Source organism: Drosophila montana, unplaced genomic scaffold, assembly GCF_035044405.1.
Source record: "Drosophila montana isolate Dmon_TW-CO22-7 unplaced genomic scaffold, ASM3504440v1 contig_2669_1, whole genome shotgun sequence".
In the NCBI taxonomy this organism is placed as follows: Eukaryota; Metazoa; Arthropoda; class Insecta; order Diptera; family Drosophilidae; genus Drosophila; species Drosophila montana.
The window spans coordinates 51,944-76,817 of record NW_026997536.1 but is presented as its reverse complement, the minus strand read 5'-3'; the positions used below and the strand labels follow the sequence as shown (position 1 = coordinate 76,817).

General features: G+C 40.6%; 2 protein-coding genes across 2 annotated transcripts; one reads left to right on the top strand and one right to left on the bottom strand.

The window, feature by feature from the left end:
• The first annotated feature begins 435 nt into the window (after positions 1-435).
• On the top strand, positions 436-19,853 carry dpr17 (defective proboscis extension response 17). Its single transcript, XM_064684146.1, has 6 exons — positions 436-1,142; positions 14,371-15,380; positions 17,707-17,944; positions 18,020-18,234; positions 18,668-18,773; positions 18,994-19,853. Exons 1-6 carry the CDS (start codon positions 770-772, stop codon positions 19,155-19,157), a joined length of 2,106 nt encoding a protein of 701 aa, XP_064540216.1. The 5' UTR covers positions 436-769; the 3' UTR covers positions 19,158-19,853.
• On the bottom strand, positions 1,964-3,261 carry LOC135429710 (cyclin-dependent kinase 1-like). Its single transcript, XM_064684147.1, has one exon. The coding sequence runs from the start codon at positions 3,153-3,155 to the stop codon at positions 2,268-2,270; it is 888 nt and encodes a 295-aa protein (XP_064540217.1). The 5' UTR covers positions 3,156-3,261; the 3' UTR covers positions 1,964-2,267.
• Positions 19,854-24,874: the final 5,021 nt, after the last annotated feature.

Sequence of the window (24,874 nt, the reverse complement as noted above, 5' to 3'; positions counted from 1 at the left end):
TTCACTAAAGTTAAGCTGAGCATAGATATATTTAGGTGCAGGGAACTGTAGAGAGCTAAAAGTTTGGCAAGAAATTAATCAGAATAATCCAAAATCTAACAACAAAAGAAAGCCCAGAATTAATAAAAAAGAAAAAGATTTTACAGTTTAAGGAATAGTCGCAATTTATACTTATAAAGCTTAAAGGACACTATAATAAAGCTCAGCATGAAACTATAATAATAAAAACGAATTAAACAATAAATAAACAAATAATTTAATAACAAATACAGTTCGAAAAAAAAAAATTATAGCAAACTTAAAAGACAAGATACTAAAGTTGTTCATGTAACTATAATAATAAAAACGCAAAAAAATAAAAACAAATAAAATTGCAAATATAATCAAATTCCTTCACGTGTTTCGTAATCATATTAATATTGATTTATGGCTTGATTGGCAAAGTGTTTCAATGGAAATAAAACAAAAATAGATCCTTTGATATTGCGCAGTAAACGCAGCAAATAGAGGAAAATTGTGTGAGATGGGAAAAACTGTAACTGGCACAAGGTGAAGCAATAAGAGAAGCAATGAAAACGCGTGCCTCAAAGAACGACACAAAACACAGCCAAAAAATATATAAAAGGCAAGTTGCATTTCGGTGAAAAGCAGCGGAAGAAAGCGACGAGAGAAAATCCCGACCCCAGCGAATTAATTCAATAAACCTATTTATCTGGGACGGCAGAGACGACTGGGACTTAAACTGGGGAATATACACATTTCGCCCAGAATGCGAAAAACTTCGCCAACCAACTGGGCGCACTGCAATCAGAACCAGAGGTCAGCAACGTGCCGAGCACTTGGAGACAATGCTCCAGCGATGGTTCCGCAAACGAGTCCCCAACGGCGGCAGACGCCGGGCAATGAGCGCACAAAATATGCTGTAAGTGTCACTGCTGCAAGGCTCTGTGCCAGTGGGACTGCCAGGACAAGCGCCAGGAAGCTGACAACTGCAAAGATGACAGCCACAGTCTCAGCCTCAGCCCCAGCCTCAGCATCAGACACTGGACAGCGGCGCCAATTTGTACGCACGGCCAGGACGATGACTTGGCAACGCATCTGGCTAGCAGCTCAGCTCCTTGTGCTGTTCGACTTGGGAACGCGTAAGTACAGCTCGGGGGCTTATGCATGTGTGTGTCTGTGTGGGTGTGTGTGACTCGTTCTGACATTTTTGATTTAATTTAATACGCCGCCCACCACCACCACACACAGACCTGACCTACGATTTTGCTGCTACAGTTTCTGTGTCATAAGCGAAAAACGTCGCTCCTGCTCCTTGACTTCTGCCCGCCCTTGAAATTGTATTACGCATATGCGTAATAATAATTCCCGGATTGCCATATGCCATATATCTGACTGGGTTTTTATATTTTCCAAGCTGCTAATTGAATTGCCTTAAGCTAATATTACTTAAGCTCAAATCATCTATGAAATTGCATTATAAGCCATTTGTCAGTTTGAGTGAGCTCAGTGAACCCCAAAATGCATTTAATTTACCCAGAAATAGGGCATATTAACAGGTAATTTTTAATTAAAGTCTAATAAGAATATTAATATATATAAATATATATACGTCTACCTAGCTGCTAAATAATTGATCAATCTATTTTAATGCAATAACTAAGTACTGAGCATCTGTTAGTCGCGCTTGCATGACTTGAGACTCGTTTTGACTCCGCGTTACACTGTGCAGTGGCTGTAGGGCAATTATAACTTCCACTCCATGAATTTACTCATTGTTTGTTTCTCTTACCGCCCGACTGCCAGTCGCACAGTGGAGCAAAAACGTAAACAAACGAAAAAGGATGCCCAAAGAAATAGCAAATATTAGTAATATTAGTTAATCGTATAGAAAGGCGCACAGGCGACAGTCTCTCGAATGCACTTTTCGACATGCTCCGGCCCACTGTGCGCGTATCAAATTTCAGGACCTGTGACCCTTCGGGCAGTCATGCAAGAGTCGAGCCTATTAACTTTATGGAGAAGCAACGCGTTTCAGTTCTTCCGTTTCGTCAAGCGTAGCGTAAAATAATTAAATTTATTTTACCTGTGCGGGCTTTAATCCGTTTATAGGGCCACTTAACACGTGCGTGTTATATAAATGATATATATGCACATATTGTTTTTTTTTTCCTATTTTTATTGACAGTTCGAGACCGCAATTGCACTTGGATAAATAAATACCGCATGCAACTTGCAAATAGTTGGGCTTAATTTTCGTTACGTTTTTAAGCACTGGCATTATCCTTGAAATAGGCATGTTCCAGAATTTGCTCGGCCGATAAGCGACGCGCGGGTTCATAGACCATAATCCCGGCCAGCAAGTCCACGGCCGAGTTGTTACAGCCCAGGCTGGTCATTAGCTGGTTTATTTTATTGTTTGTCCAGTTGGGAAAGGTGCTCTTGAAGTCCGGCAGTGCGGACACACCCGGCCAGTTAGCCTCAGTGGGTGTGCCTAGCATGTGGAATATGCGAAACAGCTGATCTATTTCGGAGTCGCCCTGGAACAGGGGCTTCCCGGTGGCCATCTCAAAGAATATGCAGCCAATCGACCAGATATCCACCGGGCAGGCGTAACGTGGACAGCCCATCAGGATCTCGGGCGCCCGGTACCACAGTGTGACCACCTCGTGGGTGAGCGCACGCAATGGCACCTGGAAATAGCAGCTGAGACCAAAGTCGGCCACCTTGATGTGCCCGTGGCTGTCGATCAGCAAATTCTGTGGCGTAAGATCCCGATGCATCACGCGCCGGCGATGACAGTAAAGTATTGCGCTGGTCATCTGGTACAGATAACTGCACACTAGCTTCGTGTCCATCAGCTGGTTCGTTGGCAGCGCATTGATATATTGCCGCAGATCCATTGAAAGGTATTCGAGGATCAGGTAAATGCTGCTGTCCACCATCAGCACATCCTGCAGCGCCACAATGTTGGGATGCTTCAGCTCCTTGAGCAGCGATATCTCACGTATGGCAGTAGCGGGCATGCCCTCCTCGCCGGCAATGCGTCGCACTCTCTTCAGGGCGACTATCTTGCCGGTTAGACGATTTAGTGCCTTGTAAACAACGCCGTAGCTGCCCTCGCCAATTTTTTCCTGTTTCACATATTGCTCCATATCGATGTTTTAGGCATGTGCTGGGATATGACTATATTATTTAGAAGGCATTCTCCTATTATTACGCATGATTAGAGTTCGGCTGGCTTAAGCTTAAATGCCAAAAAACGGGCTGCCTGCAACGGCGATTTATTTAAAAATATCGATAGTTTGTTTGTAGTGCGATGACTGACACTATCTCGGCGATGTATCGTATAGAACACTTTTTTAGTTAGGCTACAGCAAGAAAAAATAAATTGTAGCTTCAATCCATGCGATAGTTCTTATTTTTTTCTTTCACATAAGAATTCTAAACACGACACACCGCGTATTCCGACGGAAACCAATCGGAAATCGTAAAAGAATTAAGAGTGTATTAGAAGAGTTAGAAAAGTTGTTTCGTGCGTGCTTGAAAAAGTTAGTTTCGTGATCGTGTTGGCCCTCTCGCATCTTTACTTTAAGTTGACCTTTCTTGTTGTATCTTGAATCGTTGGAAAAATTATTCGTCTTAAGGATTATCTTTATTATTATATATTGTATCCGAAATTGTTGCATGGAAGAAAAACGGTTCTACGGATCGTTTTCAGATGAAATTTAAATTATTAACAGACGTGCGCACATTTCAATATAAAAGTTTGAAGCGTTCGGCCCCCCAATGGGTTATGCCCATTGCGCTGCCAATCCACTTGGCCATAATTCATGAGCCGCAGTTGTGAGTTCCTTAACCCGACTGCCCTCTGGAGCACCATTGTACGGTTAAATGGGAAAAACCACTTACAACTGCAACTGGCTACGGGTAAATGGTAAATGGCCAATAGCGAATGGCGAATGGCGAATGGTAGCTGACCAATATGCAGGGCAACAAAAATAAAACAATAAATTGCTGCACATGCAGAGAACAGCTTGGCAAAGCTTTGAAAAATGCGCTGAAAACATTAACGAAATTGAAAGCTTGCCAAAAACAAAAAGAAGCAAAAAATGTTTAATAAACACATTTTCAAATGGCAAAATTTTGTGAATGCGCCGCAAGGCGTTCTATGGCGAGGATGAGCACATGCTCATCCAAATTCAAGGACCAGCAGGATAAAAAGGGGATTGCTGCCCCAATCCCAGTGCGCTTTCATAAAAGTTTGAGTGCAGCTCGTTATGCCAAATAAGTGAAGTTTGTCTGCTGCTTTTGTATAAATTTTGTAATATTAAGGGATTTTGTGCTCGTGCATGCGCTCGTGCTCGTGCTCTGTGCACTTGGCTAATTTGGAGAATGTGCCAAAGTTTGAAGCCACGCTCTGCCACAATTTGCAGCTGGAACGTCTGCACTCTGCGGTCCGACAGGCAATCGAAAAATGCTTAGCAACGCCACGCCCCCTAAATGGTAAATCCTTTAATGCCCCGGTCCAAGTGCTGCAGCACCAATTGGGTCATCCCCATTTTGCCAGAGGCCAAAAGTGTTTGTTTACCTTCATAAATTATGAATCTACAACCCACATGTTCTGGGCCATGCACATGGGCACATGTCGGTTGACCTCTGTCGCTGATGCCGGTGCTCCTGCTGCTGTTGTTGCTGTTGTTTCTGCTGATGTTGCTGTCGCCAGTCTGTGCCTGAAGTGTTGCCCAACAAGCAAGCAGCTACGTAAAAAAAAGAGAAGAGCAAAATTCAGCTGAACTCAACCGAACCGAGCCTTGTCGTACCGGAACGCCAGCTGTGAGCTGTGCAGAGCTTGTGCCACATCCTGTCTGCATCCGAGTATCTAATATTTTGCTTTATGGCGCACAGTGGTTCGGAATATGACAAGCTGGTATAGCTTACATCTCTATATATAAAACTGTTTGTCCTGACTGACTGACTGATTGGCAACATTTAGAATTTATTTTAAACGTGCCACAGGAAAGGCCGGAGTAGAGTATACTTATATACAAAACGTATTTACAAGTAGTTTCCTTTCGCAATTTTACTGCAAAGCTAATACGACTAAGATGGTCTGGATTTAAATTTTTTGTATTTTCATAATGTATTCAGTTCTCATTTTAATCAATTCAGTATATAGTTTGATTATCTGACTTGCTGGCATTCAAATTTTGAACACACAACATCAAACTCAACCCAGCCAAACGATTGCAAACACCATGAGCATGTGAGAGCTAAGGTGTCTTAGCGTCGAACCAGCAAGCCTGTCGTCGGTTTCAATTCAGCAGCAAATTTGCATTTACATCATTTGTTTTTATTCACAAAGATCAAGGCAATATTTATAATTCAAAAACAAATATAAATTGAAAATATATGGGAGCTGTTAATAATAATAACATAATTACTTACAAGATAAAATTAAATATTATTAAATATATCCCAATAGACACTTATCTTATCTTAGCTGTTACCACTGTGCATTTAGTCGTACGCTCTAAACTAACAATTTGGTTTAGGGTCCACGCCTCTGGCTGTTCTTTTGGTTTCAAAAATGGGCTGGACAGGCGTAGGGCTTAAATTATTCAGAGGGTTTGCGTTGACGCCGTTGACGGCGCTGAAGTCGCTGCGAGCAATCAAAGCGTAAGCCAGAAGGCGCAAGGCGAAACACATGAGCGGAAAACTGTGAAAAACAATGGAAAACAATGGCAAAATGACAACAACAAAGACGACAACAACAACAACAACAGCAAGTGTGTGGTATTAGTGGCAGGGTCGTGTAATTGCTGAAAAATAGGCGAAGTGGCCACCAGATGACAAAGTGCAGTCGACCAAAAGTCAACGAGTCTTATGAGGGCTGCCTCCAACCCTCCCCTCTTGGTTGAAGTGTGAAAATACCCCCCAAAAATAACTAGCAAAAATGCCAGAGCAATATCGGTCTATATGTAGGCACAGGTTCAGTTTCGAGGGCCAACGTTGAAATTTATGAAATATTCCCAGAGCACATGCCGACAGACGACAACGGACGGGCGACTGGCGACGGATGAGGACCGACAGCCGTGCTCGGCCCAAAGCCAGATGAAAAATGTTTTGTTTTGGCGACGTTGGAACTTATTTATGAGCTGTGCCGCCGGCGGCATTTGTTGGTCAGCGGCGGGTGGGCGACGGTAGGTGTGGCAGCCTGTGGGTGGGTCAATGTTTCGGTAACCAGCAATAAAGGCGAGCGGCGCAATAAAAAGCATTGCGGAAGCGGAGTGGGGCCAAGCACAGATAATGTAATGTCCTGCAGATTCGCATAATTATTTTGCTTGATTTATACGCAACCACTTGGGAGTCGTCCTCAGAGGCCACTGAATTTGCTGAACTTTATGCAACAAAGCTAAACAAAACAAAATCAACTCGATTCAAATGTGCGCAGTTTATTGCTCAACCTTTCGCATAATCAAAGCCAAAATGCAAATATCTCGTATTTAATAATTTGGTTTGTCAGTTTACAGAATATTTTCGCTGAGTTCTTTTCGATTTTCAATTACAATCAGTCGGTTGCCACGTGATGCGCATCTGTGAGCTGATTTCTCTACACAATTCGCATTGATTTGGATAAGATTTTGAATGGGATAGATACCTGTAGGAGGTAAGATATAAAATACAAAAGCATCTCTCTGTGAAAAGTTGAAGTATCCCAAAATGCAAAATCAGAAGCTATTTTATGACAGAAAACTATTTATAAGATTCAAAGGCATCTAAAGAGATAAGATGCAAAAGTATCTCCGAGATGTTAAAGTATCTCAATGATGCAAAACTAAACGTATGTACAAAAGTATCTGAACGTTACAAATTAAGTGATAAAGAGACATATTTTTTATTTACAAACATTCTTGTACATATCAGAAAAATACCTTTGTATGCCAAACACCTTACAATTTTGTATATTCGAATATTTTTAAATTTAGATAGATTCTTTTGTGTCTCACATATACTTTTGTGTCACAGAATTGTGTGTGTTTCAGAGATACTTTTGTATCCCTTTGATATATTTATCTTTTCCCTTTGATTTATTTGTATCCCACAGATATTTTTGGATCTTAGAGTTTCTTGCGTATCTCAAAGTTACCCATGCATCTGCTATATCACAGATATTTTTAATTTTAAGACTTATTTTGTATCTCACTGATTCTTTCTCACCACAGGAATTTTTACGTCTCACAGTCATTTTTGTATTGCTTTGTCACATTTGTAACACACAGATACTTTTGTATCTCACATTGTTCTGTGTTAGTCATTGTACAAATACATTTTAATTGGCCAACCACACGTAGTATCAAATACGTAATATGTTTGTGACTTCTATGCTATGACGTAAATATTTCTCACTGCTTTGTAATATTAATATTATGTGGGCCTTTGATGTAGGAGCGACAGGCAATGCGACTGGCGCTGCTTTCAGACACATTCATAAGAACGTGGTGAAGTACGCGCACGAGTACGGTGCGTATATGTAATGGAACGCTGGGCAATGCTCCAGTTTCAATTTGCGCTGCTAAAACTGAAGCCAAAGGCGAGAAGAAACTTCTCCTTTGCCACACGTAGCGACCAAACATGATGCCATAAAAATAAATTGAGGCAGCCGCTCCACACCAAAAAGCAAGAGTATAGCATAAAAACAAAAAGCGCGAAAGAGACAGGCAGACAGACAGACATACGGACACTGAGACAGAAAGAGAAAAAGAGGAAGAGCATCCTTCATGCCCCATGCCCTGCGAGCTGTTAGGCTGCTATTGAATTTCGAACCCGCCCAAGGAGCGCGGCTGTTGCCGCTATTTGTTTGTGTTGGCGTATCGTATATACATATTTTAACTGTGACACCCAACATATGTTTCACTCTGAATGACTACAAGAAAATTGTTGAAGCAATTTTCACTAAACACAACATTCAACAGCAGCAGCGGCAGCAGACGACGCCTCTGCTTGCCTGCAACCCCTCAGCCGTCCACCCACAGAGCCACCCACTGAAACGCCCACTTACCCATACGCATGCAAATGTATCTTTAATGCGTAGACAGCATTTTGTATTTGCTTGGCATTCGTATAAGTACAATTTACCATTTAATGTTATGGCGGCCCTTGCCCTTTGCCACCCCCTTGCAGGCAATAATGTTTATTTTATTTATTTATAGGTTGCCGGAAAAAAGACGCTCGTAATTGCTTATTGATCGATTTTGTAAATGTTTCTTAAGCACAATTTTCGAATATTTATGAGAAATTCATGCACATCTCGTCAAATGCCAAATGCCAAATACCATTAAAATTCAGCTAGTATAAGTGGGTTGTAAATCATAAAATAGCAAGAGGTTAAACACTTGACAACAGCTTGACGATAAGTGCAAATTGATTTGACATGCTTAAGTAGTATTTGTAAGAGTTATGTAATTCGAATAAGTAAACCATCAAGTAGATGATCAATTTAAGCAAGGTTGCGGTAAGGTTGAGTTGCTGGTCAAAAGTTGGGTAAGGTTAAGAAGTTTGCTAAAAAGTTGGGTTAGGTTAAGATATTTGCTCAAAAGTTGGGTTAGGATGAAATGTTTGCTCAAAAGTTGGGTTAGGTGAAGATGTTTTAGTCGAAAGTTGGGTTAAGTTGAGGTTTAATAGCTTAGAGCGAGTTCTCACAGATAAACAAGCCCTTTAATTATAAGCCTCAAGTTTATTAAAAGTGGGATACTTTTTCCTTTGGCCAATTTATAAGATTTTAAAGACGTCAGCTGGCCAACTCTGTTTCCTAGCCATAAATCCAATTCTTAGGTCTTGTTTTCTAAACTTTTGGCCAATTGCAATCGCTTATTAACAGGACCCCAAGGAGGCACATTAGCCATGACTCCACACAATAGTCGCAACCGCAGTAACAACAAGAACAAGTTAAGAATTGTCAACAGCCAAATAGACGCAATTTAGCCAACTATCTTAACTCAGCAGTTACGGGCTGGGGTTCGGTTCTGGAAGCTAATCCAAATGCCTGGAGCTATCTGCGGGCTCGTGTTTGATGCGCACTCGAGGCGCCCATAACCCAAAGTAGTCCCAAATGAAAAGTTTTGCTTTTATGTTTGTGTGTGTTTTCGCTGGTGCTTAATGCCGCGGTCTGCCTGGACCTGGTCATGGCTGGTGGCGCCTCCACTTGGCTCTGTTCCTTAAGTCGCCACGAGTGCGGCTTTGCATGTTCGCACATAGATATCAGATTGCGGCGGCTGGTGGCGTGTTAGTCAGAGTTTAGAGTGTTTAGTTGGTGGATTTTTAATTATGACCGCTGCCGGCTGCGCATCCTGCTGCCATGACTTTTTATTGGATATGTAATTACTTTTCGCCCTCGGCTTCTCCGAATTACAGATGCATATTTTTTTATAATTACAAGTGCGTCGTTCCGCGGCAGCCCATAAAAAGTTGCGACTGGCTTTTGGCCAAAGTTTGATGCTCCGCTAATGATGTACGTGAACACGCATCAAATGGCCAACAAAATGCCGTTAAGCATGAAATCATAATTAATCCATTGACCTTTACCACAGGGGCGCAGCGCAATGAAAGCATGAGAAGCCTGCACATGTGCTCGTGCTAGTGTTGAGTAATTATGAGCTGTGTGTGAATTATGGCCATTGGGGCATTATTTTGGGCTTTTAAATGCATAAAGTTGTGTTAGAATCTAAATAATTAATGAAGTTTTTCCAGATTGATCGACTGACTGACGGGTGATCAACGCATAGGAAAACTCGACCCTCAAGTGGAAGAAAAATGGGTCGAAAGATTGTGTGTAAACTGTCTGGGCGTCGAAATAATAAGTGAGAAGTCGCCGGTTCATATGTCTCAGTAATTTTCCATTTTCTATTTGTTTATTTATTTTGTTATTATTCACAGAGAAAACAGCAATGTAAATATGTGAAATTAAAGCAGACTTGTATCTGCCTGAAGTTATCATCTAGTATAATTATATAAATCTAGGGCTTTGTTTGGGTTTCATTCTTTAAATACCTTCGGTAGCTTTTTAGCTTCTTGCTCACTTCCCTTAACATTGCCTTTCTTTGCCTCTACAGCATATCTGCATATCATTAATTGTAGGAAATTTATTAAATTAAAAAATTGTTTAACTTCTTAAGAGATTTAATGGACGACCCAAAAACGGCTTTTTCTTTCCATTATCATTTGTTCTCATTTCAAATAAGCTTAACATTAATTTTGTCTGCAAAAACTTCACCCAGCCGCTGTTTGGCCAGTAAAGGCCATTGGGTATCAGAGTAAAAGGTCATAGGACTGGGTCAAAACAGCATACGGACCTGTCTGCACCTGTGCCTGAGAAGGAGAGGGGTCTCAATGTCTGCTGTAAAAGAGCAACACATATAAATTTTACATTGCATATGTTAACGCGTTGAACAGTGGGCAAACTGTTTAAAATGTGTGCTAAAAAAAGGTGTTACAGTGTTTTAATGTACAGATATATGATTCCCATTGGAGTCCTGCAGTGGCCAACTCATTTGCATGAAACTTGAAAACTCAATCAATTCACCTGTCAGAATCGAGTTTCCGATTATCGGGCTGAGCAACAAACAAAGCTCGAGCTGCTCGAGTAGGCAACATGTTCGAGGCTCCACGAGTTGTGATATTGAGAAACGATTAGTTCGAACACAAAAAAAATAATTGAGTTTGGAGCAAGTTCAATTAGCTCGATTGTTCGAAGTGATCGACTCAATTTTTTTGGTCAGCAATTCTAGCAGAGATTAAATGCTGATTTGCCAAGTGATCCTGTATTAAAAACGCGTTTCGTCTGAGCTTTTATGCGCATGTCTATATTATAATTGGATTCCTTCAAAGTTAGCCTACTGTTTGAGGGCAACTCTTGCCCCCTGATGAGCCAGTTGAGGGACAGAAGAGAAATTCAAATTTACATATACACGCAATCAATGCGGGCTGTGTGAGTGTGTGTGCGTGTGAGCGATTCTGTGACTCATTTGGGAGCATTACTATTCGGATTGCGTGCAGATCTGGCAAAGAGTGGCTGGCAGTGGGCTGGGAGGGGTAAGCGCTTGTTCATTTTGGTAACAGGCTTAAATAATGAACCTCTGCAAATGCTGTGGCAACTGCTACGACTTAAACAAAAAACTAAACGCGCAGTTGGAAGAGGTCCTTAGAAGGGAAGGGGGTTGGGTTTGAAGTAGCAGCTGAGCCACTTACCATGCCGACGGGCAATTCGAGTGGATGGCCACAAACTCAACAAAAACAATTTAAGTGTTATTGCACGTTTCGCTAACATGTCCTGGCAGCGCCCACACAGTGTCCCGGCATCCTGGCTGCTCGGCACTCGCACACCGCTGCGTATTTGTTTTTGTTGGCCAAGCAATTGCGGCTGAAGGGCGTGGAGCCTGCCGTTTGCTGACTGTCGCCATTTTGTCGCCAAGTGCAGTAAGTGTTGAGATCACACTTCATGCGAGGTCCTTGCGAAATAAGATAAACACACACACAACACACACTCCGATATTCCCTGCTGTGGCCTGTAAATTAATCGGCTTAGAAGCCAAAATAAACAAAGCCTTTCACACAGACGAGTAGTTCGGTTTTGGCCAGATTGTAATACTTTCCGATTTAACTGGGCCAAAAACTGGCTTTGACCAGTGCGCAGTGAATAAGCCTAGAAGCGGCTTATTGGCTCTAAGTTGTTTTAATTGAAAACTCACACAACGCATCCTTAAGATACTTTCCACAAACAAAAATTGGCATACAATTGGCAAAGAGCTGCCTGAGTAATGGCTGGGAGCGTTGGAGTAGCTTTTAAATTTACTATTTCGTTTCGTTTTCAATTTGCATTTTTACAGCATTTCACATTTGAGGCATGTTTTTTTTTATTTTTTTTGGTTGTGTTTTTGTGGTTACAGGTGCCCTTTTACCTTTTTACTTTTTTAACTGGCTGCCGAGCCGCAACCTTATCGCCACGCCCCAATCTCACGCATTCGCATTCACATTCGACCAATTCGTGGCCAAATTTATGCGGTTTTTGTGCTATTTTTTGTCCGCTTTTGGAAAACTGAAAACTTGAAAAATGATAGGAGGGAAAAGGAAGAGGAACGGGAGCGGCAGGTAGAAATTGTACCTTTATCAAGGCCTGACAAGAACGTGAAATGAAATAATTTAAAAATGCAAATTCTTTGGCTATCGGCGTGTTGAAATCTAACCAAAAACCCAAGACTAGACGACTGATTTTTGGCCCAGTTGCGAGTTGTGCGCTCTGCCAACCTTTCTGCGGGTCTAAATGTGGTGTGGATAAATGTGCTTTGACCTTTTCCGGGCAATATGCTGCGTGTTGGCCAAGATTTGGGTATTTTTAATTTAATCAAATTATTTTGAAGCAACAAAGAGTTTTAAATAACACAGTTAATAAATATTTTATGGGGCATAACAAAATAGGAAAAATTATATTTGATAATAAATAAAAAGAATGTTAACTCAAAAGAAAACTGAATCAAGTACATTATAAAAGAAATGACAAATTGAATCGAAAGTTGAGCTCATTCAAGGCTTTCAAATTAATCGTTTTGTAATACAAAACTCAAACAAAACCAAAACCATCGAAAAAGTTGGGAAAAAAAAACAAAAATCGCATGTAACTTGTTCCAAACAGTTTTGGATTCAACGCCAGCTCAATTTGTGTGGGAGCTGGCAAAACTTTCCACATGAATGACTTCGAGTTCTGAGTTCACGCCCTCATCATTTTCTCCATTTTTTTTCTGCTGCCTATTGACCCCGAGGCGACAAGTCCTTTTGAGGGTCGTGACAGCAACTTTTGCCAGCGAAAAGTTGAGATGTATGGCAAGCTAATCACTGGCAAAATTGTTACACACACTCGCACCCACTCTACTCAGTTTGGCAAAGAAAAATGAAAATGTGTGGGAAAATTTACTGTCCGAAGTGATTAGCCTGTAATCTTTTAATATACTTTTAGTTAGTTTTGTTTGCCTCTTATTGCTCTACAATTTTTGACTATTTTATTTTATTTCAAGTTTAATCCGAACTGCATAAGTATGCATGTGCCAAAATTTATTAAATTGGACTAATTCGTTTATTTGCAAACCAAATGCCAAATTGAAACTAAAATCCCAAAATCAATTTGCTTTCAAACGTTTTTGTTTATTTATACATATAAATATAAATATATTAATGCTTTTAATAGCCACTATTGGCCATTGTTTGCCTTTGTGTGTGTCCTGTTGACGTCACAAGTGTGTTAACATTATTTAACACAGCAAAAATGTTAATAATTATAAACGACTCGCAACTTTTTGCTCAACACACAAAAACTCGTGTATTTTAAAAGACCGAATCCGGCGAAAGGAAAAACTCAAAAGGCAAAAACTTTTCAATGGTTCGCTCCTCGGCACTGCAACCCCCCTGCTGCCTGCCCCAAGTGAAAGCCGCAGCAGCGACAGAAAGCAGCTAACAAATTTTTTTTTATGATTTTAATTAGCATAAAAGCGTAATTAAAAATTAACTGAAACAAAATATATGCATAACAAGCAAGTGAGAGCCTTACCTGGGCCAACAGTTACTCATAAAGTTGTGCACACACACACACATGTTTATGTGACACGAGTAAAGGCCTTAAAATTATTTGAATTTTCTTTGCGAAGGCAGCTTTATTACACTTTGATATGCCCCCCAGATATTTCAATTTGTCTGCAGTGCCAGAAAAACAGCTTACTTTTATTTATTTACTTAGGATTTGGGGCATATTTTTGATTATTGATTCTAGAATAATTTGCGCTGTTTCGTAATGAAAAAAAAATTAAATAGATTTTTTTTTATGCAGTAAATAAGCCGAAAACAGCAGCCAAAAAGGTTTTTTTATTTATATAATAATTTCAAAGAGCTTTAAAAGCTACTTTTAAGTACAAGCATTCTTTAAGGCAGCTTTTATTAAGCATTTCCTTAAGATTTAGGTTTGCTGCTTTTCAAGATTTCTTTGATATTAACAATTAATTTATTAACAGCTAAAATAGCAGCAAAAATGTTCTTTATTTAGTTTAAAGTAAATAATTACAATGAGCTTTAAAGCCACAAGCAAGCTTTAAGGCAGCTTTATTGTTATGCTCGTTTTAAACTAAGCAAAAGCTCAGCTCACAAATGCCACACTTGCTCCAACCAGTTGTATATAGGCATAGAGTGCAGTTTTTGATGATCTTTTTAACGTAATCATTGGTTTTAAGTTTGTGTCTTTAACTGAAAATCGCTCTATCAATGTCCTAATCACAGCTGCAACAGCATATTTAAGTGGAGTACATTTCCGTGTGTCCTGTTTACCCACAGACCTTGTCACCTGCAGCTCAGCCTACGACCAGGTGGTTGTCACAGAGCCGCAGCTAATGACACAGCCGAGATCCACTTTGCCAGATAGCCAACTGACAACACAAAACGATCTAATTACGACAGCCCGAAACTCAACAACATTACTGACAACGAAAAAGCCAGCCGCTGCAGCAGCAGCGACAACAACAGCAACAACAGCGAGAGGCTATTGGCGCACGACCCTGGGCATGTCATCAACAGCGCCAACGATAACAAGGACTGCGACAAGGAGGCTGGCAGGAGGTGCCGCAGCGGCAACTAAGTCCGCACAAATTGGTCTAACTACGCAGCCCGCAACGGCGGCTAAAACACAAACAACAATCGCTGCAATAACAACAACAGCAGCAACAACAATGGCAACAACGGCAACGGCGATGGCAACGCTGTTCATATCAACAATTTATCCGACATCAACAACAGAGCCCGCGACGGTTGTCCCAACGCCGACGACGAGGATGAGGACGAGGACGACGCTGACGGAAACGGATGCCCGCAACTCCATTGAAACGGCAACGTCACGGCCATCGGTTGAAGCGGGGCAGGAGTTGCAGGAGTTGCAAGAGGAAGGGCAGGGGAAGGAGGAGGATCTGGAGTTGGGGGAAAATGCGGTGTTGCAGCTTCCTCATCCGGCCAACACTGATTCACTGACTAAGGGCTTCTCCATACCCACATTTCTGCCGCCGTTTCCCGTGTTCGCGGCCGCAGATTTGCCTGCGTACCGAGCTGCTGCTGCTGCAGCTGAGGCAGCCGCTGCCGCTGCCGCCGCAGCAGCAGCATCAACTCAAGCGACGGAGACTACTGTGACATTGTCACCGGAGCAGCAGCGACAACAAATGTTTAATGAGCAGCACTCGTACTTGGCCTCCCACAATGGGGAACTGCTGCCGGGGCAGCAGCCGCGCAAAAATCTGACAATGCCTGTGCTAAACATCACGGCTCAGATGGGAAATCACGCGTATATGCCATGTCAGGTGAGTACTGTTGACACCCAAGCACTACACCAGACCAAAATCCCAGACCTTAACTTAATCCCAAGCCCAAGCAGACGCATTCATTTCCATGTACGTATTGCAAGAGAGCTGACTGATGTGTGTCATGTAATGTGTGTACTTGCGTGTGTGTGTGTTCACTTAAGTAAGTGTAGACCTTAACATATGTGGTGTGCCTGAGATGTGTGTAGAGATAGCTCAAGGCTACATTATTAAATTCTTTAGTTTATAAAATTTTTTGTATTTTCCATAATTCAAGCACCAACTCCTGATACCCTAATTCGTTTTATACAATATGTCTTTTATCCAAATCCTAATTTTCAGCATTCATTGCTCACCAAAACTCATCCATACTCTAAAGTATGAGATATCTTTATCATGTCCCAAAATACACTTTCTCATATTTTCTAAGAATAGAAAAATAAATAAAATTAATTTCCTCACAATATTTTATCCATAGGCATTTGATTGCTTGCAAATTTCTGCCCCTCGCTTCATAAAACATGTCTTAAATCCACCAGTTAGTTTTCAGCATTCCCATTTATTCCTATTAGTTTCAAAAAAACAGATTTTATCTACAAATCTTTAATCATTTTGAAAATTGTTTTGCTGTCAAAAAAGTATTCTTATTTACAGATATGATTTGGGATAGTTTCTAATTATAAAAACAAATGAATTTTTGCATTCCCATTGTTTTGTCCATATTTTGCACCCAAAAAACATATTTGTTATCCACATGATCATTTTCCGCATTCTTAGACTCATCTTCCTCCCAAAAATGCATTCACAGTCTGAGATATTATTTGGAATGTCTAAAAGGCAAATCAAGACCATGTTTTTACTCTTAATTTAAATAGATGTGAGTATAAATAAATAATGTTGGTTCCCAATATTTCATCTCTTAGCATTTGAATTCCCACAAATTCGTCTAATTCCATTCATTAGACAGTTGCTAATATTCCAGACACTAACTATGTCCTGCCCTCTAAAATAAATGCATTTTCCTGTCCTGCCCAATCACCATTTGCCTCAGGAAGTTCAACTTAATCATGTCTGGCTCAATGTCCAACTTGAGATGTTATAATAGCCTTTTGAACTCTGTTCAGATATACCTATCTGTTTGGTTGGCTATTTTGCTTTGGTTTTCCGTTTCGCTTTTCCGCTTTCCGGGGGCAGTACGCAGCTCGTTTACCTAACGCCTTCGGCTGTCTGGCGGTGTCTGCTGTCTGGGCAAAAACTTTTCGCACAGATCAGCATAATTTCATTTGCATATCAACAAATTTATTTTGTTTACGTTTATTTTTATGACGTAAACAAGGCAAACAACCTCTCCACGCGTTCCATGTGCCGTATACGTTTCTGCAATTTAGTTTTTCTTTTTTTTTACAACGAGCTCTCTTTTCGGCTCTTTTAAAGAGGCTCACAGACAGGCATCTCCACTCATGTACATGTAAATGTGAGGCCTCTTATAATAGTTTTGTTGTTGTTCTTGCTGCTGCTTTTTGGTATATTTTGTACATTATTGTACACTGTGCAATTCGTATATATGCAAATTAGGATGCCACTGTCCCTGTCTCTGCTATGGGTTCTATTTCCACCTTTTACTCTGTGTGTTGTGTTTTTGCTTACCATATGTAAATACTTCATAGTTGTATCTCAGGTCTGGCAAATAGGAATTCTGTGACAACTAGAAACCTTGCCCGCTTGACTTTCTCTTTATGTGCAGCTCTTTTTTGCAGCTATCGAAGATTGTCCAGCATCAATCAACATGAGCTACTTCGTTTGAGGAAAGAAATTTTACTTATGTTAAAGAATATTAAACAAAAAACGGCATCTTTGATGTCATGTTGCATATACATTCTTGATCAGCCATATCCATCTGTCGGTCCATCCATCTATCTGCCTGTCTCTACGTCCGTATACAAGCATCGGTAACTTCCAGCGTTTCCATGAAATCGATAAAAATCAATAATGAAATCCAGTTTTTGAGCATTTCTAATAGACGCTAAAACACCAAATTTGGTATGAAGATTTTTGAATAGCTCACATGGTAGGAATATTTGACTTTTGCATTTTTTCCCCGTTCCATCCAAAATGTTCAAGCTACAGTTTTGGCCTACGGTGTTTGCACACAGTTAGCCTAGAGGAAAAGACATGTAGGTTCTCATTGTGCCGTTGAAGATTGGATACTTTGGCATATTCTGCCCGTTAAGATCCCTTGAATTAGATTTAGAGGCACATTTCATCTATTAAATATTTTATTTAATACTTAATCAGGACGTCTTACATTTATATCTATATTTTACAGATCCATCGGCTGTCGGAGAAGCCTGTCTCTTGGGTGCGATTGCGCGATGGTCACATAATCAGCGTGGACGAGAGCACATTCATAGCCGATGAACGTTTCCAGTCGATATTCCAGGAGGAGAATGATTACACCTGGTCGCTGCAGATCAAGTACGTGGACGTCAGCGATGCCGGCTGGTACGAGTGCCAAATGGCCACCGAGCCCAAACTGAGCGCCAAGGTGCATCTGGAAGTAGTCAGTGAGTGTCAGTTATTTATATTTATTCTTTCAACTGTAAAGTTTTCTTTTATTAACCCTCTCCCTTCCCATGCAGCGCCCAAGACTGAGCTAATTGGCGATCAGAGCCGCTTCGTCAAGGCCGGCAGCAAGGTGGCGCTTCATTGCATTGTGCGCGGCACCCTGGACCCGCCGAGGTATATCATCTGGTTCCGTGGGCAGAAGAAGATAAGCGAGAGCGATGAGCGCACCGGCTGGTATACGCAAATAGATCGCAATATATTTGGCACAGTGGGCGATAATCAAAATACGGTAGGCGAATTAACACTATGCAGCATAGTTAGGCAACTGCATGTGGTTCCAGCCGTTGGGATCGGCTTATGAACCTGGTTATCCACATCTTTGAACCCTGGCCTTTGTTCGAGCTTTGGTTTGTCAATTATTTTTTATGAAATTATTTAAATTTTAGTTACGGTAGCCTGTTGTAAATCTTGTTTGTACTTCATCCAAATTTGTTAGCTACTAATCTTGGATAGATAATTATATGCATTTTCAGGCTTATAAGTTTTTTATTTTGCACTGAGTTTCGTTTTGTCGGTTTTTGTTTCATATTAAAAACTTAATTAATGCTCTGGGTTCAAGCCAGTGCGGTTCAATTTCATTGCACAGTGCTCTTATTGACAATTCAGAAGTTTTAGTTTTGTTAAGTCGAGTGTTGAAATAACAAAGACTGCATTAATTACAGATCGGCTCATTAATTATACCATTTGTGCGCAAAGAGGACTCCGGGAACTATACGTGCCAGCCATCGAACAGTGTCTCCGTCTCCGTTGACCTGCACGTCCTCAGCGGTGAGTCCTTGACAGATACCCACACAAACACACATATATATATATGATATGTATATGTATGTATGTATATTTATATAGTAGTAGTGGCTCTTGTGACGTGGGCGATTGCGAGAGCGTGTGAATTATTTTATCAGCCAGTTAAATGATTCATATTAATTGCAACTGTCGTCACACACTTACACACACGCACACACACACGCACATTCCTTCTTGCCAACAGGTGAATACTCCGCTTCGGCTATCATGTCCGGCGCAGCACAGCGACAGCAGCGCAGCACGATTCTGCCGCTGGCGCTGCTGCTCCCGATGCTGCCGCTGCTGCTGGTGCTGCTGTCAGGGGTGCGGGAAGCGCGGGGATTGCGTTGGCTGCTGCCCAAGACGTGACTTGTGACGTGACTCGCTTATTGAGCGGCCAGCCCGGACTTCAATTATTTGTAAGCTTTTGCACAATGTGCAGTTATATAATTTGGGTTAGAGATTAATTAAAGATGTCATTGTAAATAGCAGAGGCCCAAGGCGAGCGGGCGAGGCGGCGAAGAGAAGGTGCAACTTTCTGTAATTAAGTTAAATGTTGGCGCATACCCGCATACGCTGATGTATGTGTGTGCGCTTGTGTGTGCTGTACATTTAAAAGATATAAGCACAAAATTTAAAACATAATACTCGTAATATTATTAATTGCTAGACTAAGACAAATCAAATTCTGAAGATAAATCAAAGAGATGTTGCCATTTACAGTTGTGAAACAGATCAATAATTAGATTATTGCAAATCTGCTAAACTTAAATCTGAATAATACACGAATAAACCATTATTAATTCATGTGAACTGACAGCAGGCGTATTTTATATCGACTCATACGCCTGCCTTTCCAAGGGTATTTATTATTATTTTTTTTAGCCACCTTCAAAAGCCCTCATAAATCGGATTGCAAACATGAAGCGCTTTGAAATTGATACTTGACTGCAATCCAAAAACCAATTAGCGATGAAAAATACACTAAAACCAGGTAACAATCATCTATAAATATTTAAAAAAATGAAGTATGACTACAAAACGGCAAACGGATACCTTTTTATACCCTGCAACCATCGGAAGTGTGTAAAAAGGGTATTATCGCTTTGTGCAGGCAGTAGAAAGTATCTCCGATCACCCTAAAATAGGAAAAACTCACTTTAAAAGTAATCATGAATATTACTAATGCTGCTCGGTGCAGGGTACCCCCAAGTCGGATACTACGTACAAGAGCGCTCATTTTTTATGCTATTTATATTTTATTTTTATTATCTACCTTGTTTAAAATTATCACGAGTATATTTATTTACTCGCGCTAGGGCTAGCTTATATTTGAAGAGTTTTTGAGGGTAGCTTAAAAAAGCATTGTAAATCTCTTCCTTTTGAAGTTCGGCTGTACAGAAATTGATGCTTAGAGCTTTCCATTTCCGTATTGATATTTTCTCTATAATCCAATCTATTCAAAATGAATATGATAAATGGATACTAACGACAATGGAGGCCAGCAATTGGCTATATTCGGCGTAGGCACAAAAGCAGCTCGGTGTCCTTTTCTCAAAGGATGCGCATAAATAATTTAATATTTTATGGTAATATTTTTGGGTCTCAGGAATTCAAAACCAGCGCTGAAAAGCACCAAAAAAAAATGGGTCAGCAACAGCAGCACAAACCAAATGGCCAAAAGTGTGGAGAGCTCATAAAAAGAATGAAAGACAGAGAAAAGGATCCCGTAACCATAAAATGACGAATTCCAGTCGGCGACAAAATGGAGCCATAAAGCCTTTAAGGTAGACGCTCTATTTTATTGCAGCGGAAATCACATCGCAGTTAGCCACAAGGCGAGAGAGGGAAGGAAAATGTGAAACAGCACGTAAAATTTGTCGAGCTGAGAGTTGGGCAGAGCTTGGGTAATATCCACAGCAATGGAAGGGGGAAAAAAAAGATGAAGACAAACTAGAAGGCAGTAAATATTTTTCACGTTACACCCAAAGCTGATGACTGAGTGGCTGACAGCAGGCAGCTAGAGGATAGAGCAAGCGGGTAAGTAGAGTTCGGGCAAAGAAACCATTAAGCCCTTAAAAGCCAAGCAAGATGAAACAGTTAAATGCGTTACAACTTGAAGTAGACACAAGCAAAGTACATGTTCAAGTGCATGTTAAGTAGAGCAGTTGCTTGTAAGATTTAACACTTATTTCCGTAGTAAACTGATATCTCAGTTATTTTAATTACAATTATTTCTGTTTTCAGTGAGTAAAGGCGGGATTGAATTTGTATGTGCAATTGCTGCCTTTTGCCTCGCAACCAAATTACACGAATAAATTTAGCAGAGCACAACACCAGATACTTTGCAGGGACACTTTAAGTGACTGCCAAGGAATCTCATAAAATATGATACAACTTTTTTTCTGGTGTGCTGTTGTTTGTTTTGTTTTGTAAACTTTTTTTGTTCTTCGTGTTTTGTGCTGCTCGGTTGCTCTTTTGCGCTGTTGTTGTTCATCTTGAGAAACAATTTTTTAATATTTGGATAAGAAACAAAAAAAATAGCTGGGCACATGCCCCGCGTGACTTGCAGCTTACAACGTTGCTGGGCAGCAGGGAAAAAAACTGAATGAAAAAGAAAAAAACGCTGAAGAAAATGAAAAATAATGACTTAAAAATACATAGGAAGCGAAGGCAAGTGCACAAAATGACATCCTGCACTGACTGGCCCGGTCATCGTGCACCATTTCGTGTTGCCATTCAGTAGCCATGGCGTCCTGCCACCCAACCAGGCACCCCCTTAGGCTGCCGCCCATTTAATTGTGTTAACATCGAGGCTAACTCAGGCATTGCCCAGCCGGGCAGCTGCCCGCTTTCAGCTGCTGTGTATGCGTGTTTTTTGAATGCCTGCCGTTTGTGGGTACATCAGACTAAATGTCCCCGTTCCCTCAGACGCCTGCCGTTGGTTATCATGCACTCACTTTGGCTTTTTGCTCCGATCGAGCGCCTTTTTACATAATTTCTGCCTCCGAGTCTGGAAGCTGGCCTTTTCCCTGCTTTACGCCTTCCGCTCTTTGACGTCCTGTGTCGGCCCACGCCCATGCCCGCCACCACTTGGTCTTGGGGCAGTTTTCCTGAAAGGCATTTAAGTTGGGTAAAGTATTTCTGGTTTAACTTTTCCGCATGCAAGCAGCTTCCCATTCTCAAGTTGCGCTTGCTTTGTTGGCTTTCAGTGGGTGCGGAGTGTTTTGTGTCGACTGCGGGGCTTAGTTGTGTTTGCGGTTTCGCATTTCGGCAAACAGTAAATAAGCGTGTACAAGCAAAAAGACCTAAACGTCCAAAGTAAATAAATAAGCGGCATTTCTGCTTTTGGCCAACGCTGTTGAATGCTGAATGCCGAATGCTGGCGTAAACTCTCCAAAACCAAAATAAAACTTTTGGTAATTGAATAACAAAACTAAACACAACAAAGCAAATAACTTGCCATCAGTCCAAATAAATGTCGCAAGTAAATAAATTAATATTGACTCTGCTGTAACCAAAATAAACTAATTTTTGCTGTCGATCCCGTCTTTTGTTTCCCATACTGTCCCGTGCGCTAAGATACGACCAGACTCATTTTAAGTTTTGAAAATAATTTTAATTTCGAATAACTCGGCTAAATACAATCTGTTTTTCGGGATATAACATGCCTTCCGCGACTCGTACGGACGGAAACTGTCGTTTGTTGTTCAAATATTTCCATTCTGAAAGATAGATCAAATTTGACAAAAATGGGCTTGGCTAAGGACCTTTACGATTTACGATTCGAATTCTGCGACCTGTATTCATTTACTCGAGTTAGGGCCATTTAAATATTTTCTAAATATTTACTTGTTCTCTTTTTTAAGCATGTTTTATTTTTTAGATGTATTTTTTATCCTTTCAGGTTCAAGATTTTCAAAATCTTCATACTCCAATCGGCTATATGGAGGCATTCTTCCTAAGATCAGATTTTATTTGCCCTAGATATAGTGCTTAAAAACTTAAATTAAGTAGGAAATAAATTAAATTAGCAACAATTCTAAGCTATACTCATATATGTTTATTTTGTAAGAGCAATAAAAAAAAAAAGTACAGTAAGTAACCCAAATAAATGTAAATATAAAAGGAGAAATAAAAAAATATATAAATTTAAAAACCAAACTCCTGTCTTTCTGGGATGTTTCAAGGGATATTTCGCTGAAATCCTAGAAATTAAAATTCTAAACTTAACGGTCTCATAATTTCACTGGGCTGGGTCGTAAGATTTTACCATAAGTTCAGCTAAAATACAAGGCGAACAGAAATGCACAGAAGGTCGACAAAATATCAGCGGAGAAAAAAATGTGTTGCATACACTCAAGGGGCACCGTTGGCATCCGTTGCCTGGCCACATTTGATCGAAAATTTTGCTGAAATACCAGGCGAACAGAAATGCACAGCAGGTAGACAAGCGATTTTCAGATGAAAATGTTAAGCTGCTGTTAACTTACATGCCTGCTACATAGACTGTTAAGTCGGCTGTTGAGGAGCAAATGCAAAATTAAGCTAAAATACCAGGCGAACAGAAATGCACAGAAGGTCACCACCAATTTTTCGAATGCAAAATTTTTGTTGCATACGCGCAAGGGTCGACCAAATTTTCCTTCGAAAAATTGCTGGCGACCTTCTGTGCATTTCTGTTCGCCTGGTATTTTAGCCTCATTGTGCATTTGCTTCATAACATAAAAGCCGACTTAACATTCGATGTAGCAGGCATGTAAGTTAACAGAAGCTTAACATTTTCATTTGAAAATCGATTGTCTACCTACTGTACATTTCTGTTCGCCTGGTATTTCAGCTGAATTTATGGTAAAATCTCGCGACCCAGCCTAGTGAAATTATGAGACCGTGTAATTTTGAATTTATAGATTTTCAGCGAAATATAACTTCAAATATCCCAGAAAGACAGGAGTTTGGGTTTTTAATTTATATATTTTTTTATTTATCCTTTTATATTTACATTTATTTGGCTTACGTAATGTACTTTTTCTATTTTTTTGCTCTTAAAAAATATATAAATATGAGTATAACTTATTATTTTGGCGTGTTTTATTTTATTTCCTACTTAATTTAAGTTTTAAAGCACTATATCTAGGGCAAATAAAGTCCGATATTAGGAAGAATGCCTCCATATAGTCGATTGGAGTTTGAAGTTCTTGAACCTGAAAAGATAAAAATATAAATAAATAATAAAACATGTTTTAAAAAAGAAGAATACATATTTAGATAATATTTAAAATGGCCAGAACTCATGTAAACGAAGTCCGTCATCATCTGAAATGAGAAACCATTTAAAGTACAATCGCTGAAAAATAAATGCTCAGAAACTGGAAAGCAACGCTTTTGCTATATATATTCATAAGTCGTAATGATGAGTTGGTATATAAAAGTATGAGCCGCTTTATCGTAATGCATTCGAACAGCTTAAATTTGAAGAAGATAAATGACATTCACTGGCTGCCAAAGCATTTAATTCGTTTGGCATTAGCCTCATCAGCCTAGCAACAGGATGAGCGGCAGCCAGCGATGCCAGGTGGCTTAAAACTATCTGTCCATTGTGCTCGAAATCCAGAGCCACGCTGCCAGCCGGAAAGTGTGCGTGCATGGTGCAAATTGTGGGTTCTCTCTGCTGGGTCAGGCTGTAAATGCAAATCATTATCAAGAACATTTGCATTGGAAATGCGAGCTGGATGGCAGCAGCAGCAGCAGAAGCAGCAGCAGGCGAGACACAATGGGGTCTGTCCACAGTTGCCGCAAAGTATCGGGCGGGGCCCAAATGGCCTATTGGCGCTATCTGCGGCGCTTTGGCGGATTACGAGCGAGGGTGCGTGTGTTTAACGCTAGACTATGTTTGGCATTGTTGTTATACTCCGGCTATTAGCGCTGATAAATTCACAGCCCAGTTATAAATACATATTTGAAACTGGCATTTGCATTTGCCAGCCGAAGCCGGAAATCCAATTTGTGGCCACGACTGCAATGCAAACAGGGTCAGCTGCGTGCCCGTCCAAATGATGCGACTATCCGCCATTCGGCAGCCAACA